The 7,365-nt window shown below is 41.7% G+C and overlaps 1 protein-coding gene across 3 annotated transcripts in view; it reads right to left on the reverse strand.

Annotated features, from left to right (window-relative positions):
* Positions 1-6,374, reverse strand: part of JHY (junctional cadherin complex regulator) — a 64,581-nt gene extending 58,207 nt beyond the window's left edge. For all 3 annotated transcript variants that reach the window (XM_065882943.1, XM_065882942.1, XM_065882941.1), the window contains exon 1: positions 6,061-6,374. In XM_065882943.1, the coding sequence (XP_065739015.1) occupies positions 6,061-6,374 (314 nt within the window). The remainder of the gene's footprint in view (positions 1-6,060) is intronic.
* Positions 6,375-7,365: the final 991 nt, after the last annotated feature.

Raw genomic sequence — 7,365 nt, forward strand, 5'->3', positions numbered from 1 at the left:
TCCTACAAAACAGTCGGGGAAATTAAAATACTGAGTTTTAGTTTTTACTAAGTCTCCCTTTACCCACTTTCTGTTTTGCTTATCCCATACTGCTACTGAAGTCCTAGAAATCATCATTCAATATTTCACTTGATTCTTGTATTATTAATCGGAAACAACATACAGTGGTCCCTTGGTATCTGTGAGCGATTGGGTCCAGGACAGGCAGGGGATACCAAATTCCACAGGTGCTCAAGTCCCAGAGCCGGCCCTCTGTATCCACGGTTCCACATCCGCTAATTCAACCAATTATGGATTTTGTACTACTGCAGTACTATTTATTGAAAAAATCCTTCTATGAGTGAACCCGCTCAGTTCAAATCCATTTTGTTCAAGAGTCAACTATATATGAAAGTGTTTGAGAGGAAAAATTATATACCACCATAAAAATGAAGATTATTATTCCTGAGTCCTTTTCTTACCTTCAGACAATTCTGAAATTCAGTTCAACTAAGAATACCTTACTGGACTTCCCTGGTGGCGCAGTGGTTGAGAATCTGCCTGCCAATGCAGGGGACACGTGTTCGAGCCCTGGTCTGGGAAGATCCCACATGCCGCGGAGCAACTAAGCCCATGCGCCACAGCTACTGAGCCTGCGCGACTGGAGCCTGTGCTCTGCAACAAGAGAAGGCCGCGACAGTGAGAGGCCCGCGCACGGCGACGAAGAGTGGCCCCCGCTCTCCGCAACTAGAGAAAGCCCTCGCACAGAAACGAAGACCCAACACAGCCAGAAATAAATAAATAAATAGATAAATTTAAAAAAAAAGAATACCTTACTGTACCTGTCTCCCACCCAGTAATTTCTGGCACACGGTGGTTTATAAGACAGAACATGGGATCTCTCGTGAAGGCTACGCTTCCCAGGTGATGAGAGAGAGCTCAGTGAATGAAAACATTCCGTTTCCCAGGAGAGCTGCTGAGGACTATAGGCTCTATGACCTTACTGCCCAAAGTAAAATGCCATTAATATTTATAGTATTCTGAGGGCACAGGATCCTTTATAAATTTGTATTACTTTACTGAAATTTATAATTTTACACGCATATTTTCATCTGGCCTCAGTTTAGTCCATACTGAAGTCGTTACACCTTTAAGTTTTGCTAGAGAGCAAAACTGAATCCTTTATCAGATCAGCCCTTGATCACCTATCTAGATACTTATAATTAGAGGTTCAGACTTTGATGTTAAAAGAGAGTTCATTCAGTTAAATTTCTGGCTCTGCCACTTAGTAGCTACGTACACCTACACAACTTTCAGAGCCTTGGTTCCTTATCTGCAAAATGGGGATAATAATGCCGATATCTAAGAGCCTCTTGTAAGGATAAATGAGATAATATATATCAAGCAAATAGTCCTACAAATGGTAGCTAATTATATTGAAGTATTTTTGTACATAAGACCTTATCAAATACATATACTAGTTACTGTACTGCTGCTTTCTGGTTTGTTTTTTTTAACATATGAGGTTTCAGAAGGCCCCAGAGCTGAAGAGGTTATCTCTAATGCTCTAGGAATTACATTGATCTCTTTCTTCTGAGTGCCGAGTGTCATGGGGCTAGTTCTGGAGTGGGGTTTAAGGATTATCATATGAAGATCCTCTTTCCACTCTTGATTCATTCACTGCAGTCAATGCTGCTCCAATTTCCATTAAGTAAAAGGTTTTCTCTAATCCATATACATCGAACTGTGGCTTGACTTTGCTGGGGAACAAGGGAGTAATTGCTTTGAGGAGCTTCTAGTAACATCAAAACACAAGAGTAGGGCTCAAGTGATTTTGTCAGGCAGCTTTTAAAACGGTTGCCCATAAAAGCAAGAAGAAAGAGATCTTCTTCCGTTTTAAGGCAAGGCTTTGACTAATTATTTTGAACTACAATTCCCAGAATGCCATCTACCTGAGAGAAATGAAAGTCTTCTTGAATTTCATACTGAGAGCCTGAGATCAATTTGTCTATTTCATGGCTAGTAAACTACTCAGATCCAAGTAACAATACACCTAAGAAAGGATTCCAAGGCTCAAGTGAGGCAGAGAAAAGGGGCCAGTAACAGAACACTCGCCTGAAGGATATTTTTGAGGCATTACTTGGCTAAATGCTTCAGTTCAGCTTTCCTTTGTAGTACAGAACTGGTCCTGTAAATGTTCAATGTACAAAGCACTGTACAGCCAAGCAATTACTAGGGCTGTAACCCATCTAACCCTGGGGGTTACAGTCCATCACTAAGGATTTCCAAGGCAAATCCGTCCAAGGAAAATACCATTATCTAAGGATCTCTGAATCAGAAGGCCAAGGCCCTAATGATGCTTTTGACTTTGTATAAGTATGGTTTTTTAATCTTGAAATATACTGAGTGGTATTTACATTGTCCTTGGGTAAAAAGCAAGGTTAAAGTCAGGTCTCTGAGCCCCACTCAAAGAGGAAAAACTCAACATTGGAGAAATGAGGTCACGTAATGGATCCTTGCCTTGGTTTCTTCATCGTAAAAGTACAGACAAGAATACCTATCCACCACAAAAGATATTTCTTTTCCGATGCCCCTCCCACCCCCGTAGTAAATAAAAGTACCATTTATTACCTAGGAGACTATGACTCTCCTAGATTAGAGCTACAATACAAACATGGTTTAAAGGTCCCCAGCCTTTTTGGCACCAGGGACCGGTTTCGTGGAAGACAATTTTTCCATGGACGGGGGTGGGGGTTGGGGAGGGGGTGTGGTTCAGGCGGTAATGCGAGTCATGGGGAGCGATGGGGGGCGGCAGATGAAGCTTCATTCGCTGGCCCGCCGCTCACCTCCTGCTGTGCGGCCCGGGGTGGGGGTGGGGGGTTGGGGACCCCTGGTTTAAAGCATAGAGTCACACTGCAGGAGTTTTCTGTTCCACCACCCACCCGGTGGAATAAATGGGTATAACATAACTGGTTTCTTTAAGCCTCATTTGCAGTCTTCAAGATGGGAGCATTATAGTGTCCACCTGTTGAGGCTGCCATAAGGATTAAATGAGATGATACATGTAAAGCGTTTGGCACAGGGATGGGCTCGGGACAAGCATTCTATAAATGCTATTGTTGTTAGAACCTTAAAGTAATCTGTGCCTTTTCTTGTTCCTTCCAACCCCAGTTCTAAACTGTCACCAAGTCCTATCAGTTCTTTATAAACATAAAGAATTACCTATGAAGTAATTAATTCATAAATTACCTATGAAGTAAATGAATAAAAGATTGCTACGACGGATATACACTCATATAAGAGTATATGTGGGTTGGGACTTCCCTGGCAGTCCAGTGATTAAGACTCTGTGCTTCCACTGCAGGGGGCGAGGGTTTGATCCCTGGTCAGGGAACTAAGATCCCCCATAACGTGTGGCGCAGCCCAAAAAAAAAAAAAAAAAGAGTATGTATTGATGTATTGGTTGTCTCTGAGAGGAAGACAGGGACGGATTTGAGAAGGGGAACCAGGAAACTATCTAGCATTTTATGTTTTAAAAAATATATCTGAAACAAACGTGGCAATAAGGGTGAGATGGTATTTTTCTCTGTACTTTTCTGTAGGTTAGAATTTTTTCTTGATTAAAAAAACTCAGGGAGTTTCCTGGCGGTCCAGTGCTTAAGACTCGGCGCTTTCGTGCTTTCACTGCTGTGGCTCAGGTTCAATCCCTGGTCGGGGAACTAAGATCCTGCAAGCTGCACGGCACAGCCAAAATACATAAATAAAATAAAAAGTATTTTAAAAAACACCTCAATAACAAAGCACTCTGACGTTGGGTGACTTTATCTCTGCCAGCTTCATCTTCCTAATCTGTAAAATGGGAAGAGCAGCACCTTCTTGCAGGATTACAATGAAGAAGTGAGTGAAATTCTTCAAAAGAGATGTCATTACTGTTATTGTTGTCATTGTAATTATTACCATCTGGTAGTCTCTTTGTCCACTGTGTTTTTACCCTCTAATTCATAATGCACCAGCTTGCAGAATAATCTTCCTTGAACACTGCTTCATCTCACTGCCCTCCCCAAGAACCTGCATTTTCTCCTCCAGGTGTGCCCAACCCAGTCCAGTCAGGGGCGGCTGGCTGGTTAAAGCCTTCCTAAGCCCCTCTTTTGCCCCCCAGCTCTATGGCTACACCTCAGTTATAGCATTTATCACTTGTACAGTGGACATACGAAGAGCGTGTTCGTTAAGTCCAATTTGTTCTTAAGTCCAACAAAGTTAGCCTAGGTGCCCAACTAACACAGTCGGCTGTGGAGTACTGTACTGTAAAAGGGTTATGATACGTTCGCATCCTTGAAAGTTTGCAACTTGAAGGTTCGTATGTAGGGGGTTTACTGTACTGTGCTGTGAGATCCCCTAAGAAGCAAATGAGCTCGATTCAACTTGACATTTCCAGTGAAAGAGAGAAAGAGGGAAAGACGAAGAAAAAGACTCAGGGCTCGGCTCTCATTCTGGCTCCACACAAGTCTTCGCTGTGACTGCATTCTTGGGACACGTCATTTGAGTTCTGTGTTCCACGTCCTACCCGCGGCGTGGGCTGCGGGCACTCCACGACAGTCCCCGTCAGCAGGCCCCTCCTCTGTCTACTTTCCCTACACTCAGAACAAATCCTCTGCCATCAAGTGGGGCTCAATGTGCCACACACATTCATTCTAATTCTATTCTTTTTTTCCCAAATCTTACCTAGTCTCCAAAACCCTGCCTGCCCAAGTTCTAGGCCTTCCAATAAACTTTCCTCAATTTACTTTAACCCTAATTAAAAAAACATCTAACACATATAGAACTTATAGTCACTGTTCGAAGCGCTTTTTATATATGTATACATAGACTTATTTTCGCCTCACTGTAAGTCTGTGAGGTAACTATTATTACTATCCCATTTTTACTGAGGAGGAACTGAGGCACGAAGAGTTTAATTGGGCTTGGCCGAGGTCACACAGCTAGTCAGTGGCACAGTTTGAACCCATATGGTCTGCTTCAGATGCTCTGTACTTTACCACCATCCCAAGACCCCTGTCTAATCAATAGCTTTTAACTTCAGTACTCTAGCATGTCATTTATATTTTCATTAAAACTGAGTAATATTGTACTCATTTAAATCCTCTTAGATGTTTTGGTGGCCTCTAGCCTAAAGTTAATACCGCATAAGTACTGATTATTAGAAATTAAATCTTTATGTGATTATGTAAGCCTGGGAAGGTAGACCTCTCCTAGCTCAGGTAGGCTTCTACCCCCAGAACGTACTGTACTGACAGTGATGGCAATCCTGTGAGAGAAGCAGGCTGGCTCATTTGACAGATGAGAAAGACTGAAGGGACTTGTTTCAAATTATACACTAAACGGCAGTGCCTGGACCAACTCAAGACCACCTGGCTCCAAGTCATGGCATCTTGCTAGATCAGGCTTTCGGGGATTTCTCCAAGTGAGGTCACAGCAGTGGAGACACTTGGAATATGGACAGGAAATAAGGAGCATAAGAAAGGCAAATGCCCTTATTATTAATAACTATTCTCGTCTTATGCGTTGTTTTAAAAAATAGAAATGAATGTGACAAAAATCTTGGCTCCGAGCTGTCGTTAGCTGCTTGGAGACCTGTCTCACACACACTATGAAGGTGCTCATTACAACAGCCTGTCCAGAAACAGACTCACAGACTTAAAAAATAAACTTATGGTTATCAAAGGGGAAAGGCTGGGGAGAGGGATAAATTAGGAGATTGGGATTAACATGTACACACTACTATGTATAAAACATAATCAACAAGGACCTACTGTACAGGGAACACTACTCAATATTCTGTAATAACCTATACGAGGAAAGAATCTGAAAAAGAACAGATATATGTATAACTGAATCACTTTGTTGTACACCTGAAACTAACACAACATTGTAAATCAACTATACTCCAATATAAAATAAAAATTAAAAACCAAAAAATCGAAAACCAAGAGCCTGTCCTCACTTTCACTTGGGACAGTACCAGTAATTATGTAACAATGCATTTCGGAACCCACTGTTTTCTTACACAAGCCAATTCCTTACCTGTTATTTGCACCAGCATCTTGGGTATGGAGGTTTCTCTGAGCTGCTTTTCTGCTTGCTTCCTCTTCCGTCTCACTCAAGTTCTCCTCCTCTAAGCTGTCAGGCTCCACGTCGTTGTCCTGAATTTGGTCTTCCAGTTTAGACTGGGACTTGATCTCTTGAGTGAGGCTTTCTGAATCAGATTCCAAGGAGTCTTTTGAAATCAAATGTAAGTCTTCTTTCTTAAAAGGTGGCTCTGTGGACTGGACCTTTAAGTTGGTGTGATGAACAGGAGACTGGATAGAGAGCTTGGGAATTAATTTACGATGAATCATCTTGAGAAAATAACAAAAATGAACAGGGATACTCTTGTGGATGGCAGCAGCTGAATGTTTAAAGTCGTGGTTCGCAAAAGAATTTGCCTGAAAAAAATTATATTTATGTTACTCTGTGACTACTGAAATCTCTTTAATTCCAATGTTAATCAAAAAATTAAGTAAGAGAAACTTGTTATTACCTGCAGGCTTTTGTATGCCCCCTTTTGTGTGTATGAGAAAGGTCTATTGGAAAAGCTATTATGTTTTTCTCTCTACAGAAACACATCTGATGTAGAGCTCATAAACAGTCTGAGTAATCAAATGCAGCTTTATTGAGAAAATTAATGACTGGATTCCTTTTTTGAGCTTCCAAGGGCCTGTTACAGATAAGCCCGGACAAAGCGAAATGGCTAATTAGGGACAGTACTTCAATGCATTATTTCCAAGACCCAGGGCACTGATATAAATATGCCATGTTCAGTAGTATTTATGGACAGAGTAAAACAGGTTCAGGGTCTGCCTTTTGGAAAATAAAGGAGGGGGAGAGAAGTAGAGTATGGTTTCCACAGTTGGAACTGTAAAACTGATGGAAGCTGTTTTGCTCCTAAACCTATATTGGCTGACTCTATCATTTGGAAGATTTTTTGATATCCAGATTGCTGTTAGGTAGGAATGTGTAATTTAGGTGGACATTACATAGAGATCAACCTCAGCTCAGAGGAAAAAACAAAAAACAAAAAACCCACAATAATGATTAAAACTGTTCAACAAAAGATTTGGTGGCCTTGTGAATTCTGCCATTCAGTGATTCATAGCAGAGGCTGGGTGTCCACCTACCTGAACGGAATGCAGTTCTGGGGAGTGCTGGGTGGGTGAAAGATTGGCCTGAATAACAGCTCGGGTCCCTTGTAACTAGCTTAAGAGTATGATTCCAAGTGAGCCCTCCCTGTCTCAAAGGGCTGTCATAAAGACCCACGAGATGGTTTACGGAAAGGATGCTTTGAGTTCA

Source organism: Phocoena phocoena, chromosome 8, assembly GCF_963924675.1.
Source record: "Phocoena phocoena chromosome 8, mPhoPho1.1, whole genome shotgun sequence".
Lineage (NCBI taxonomy): Eukaryota > Metazoa > Chordata > Mammalia > Artiodactyla > Phocoenidae > Phocoena > Phocoena phocoena.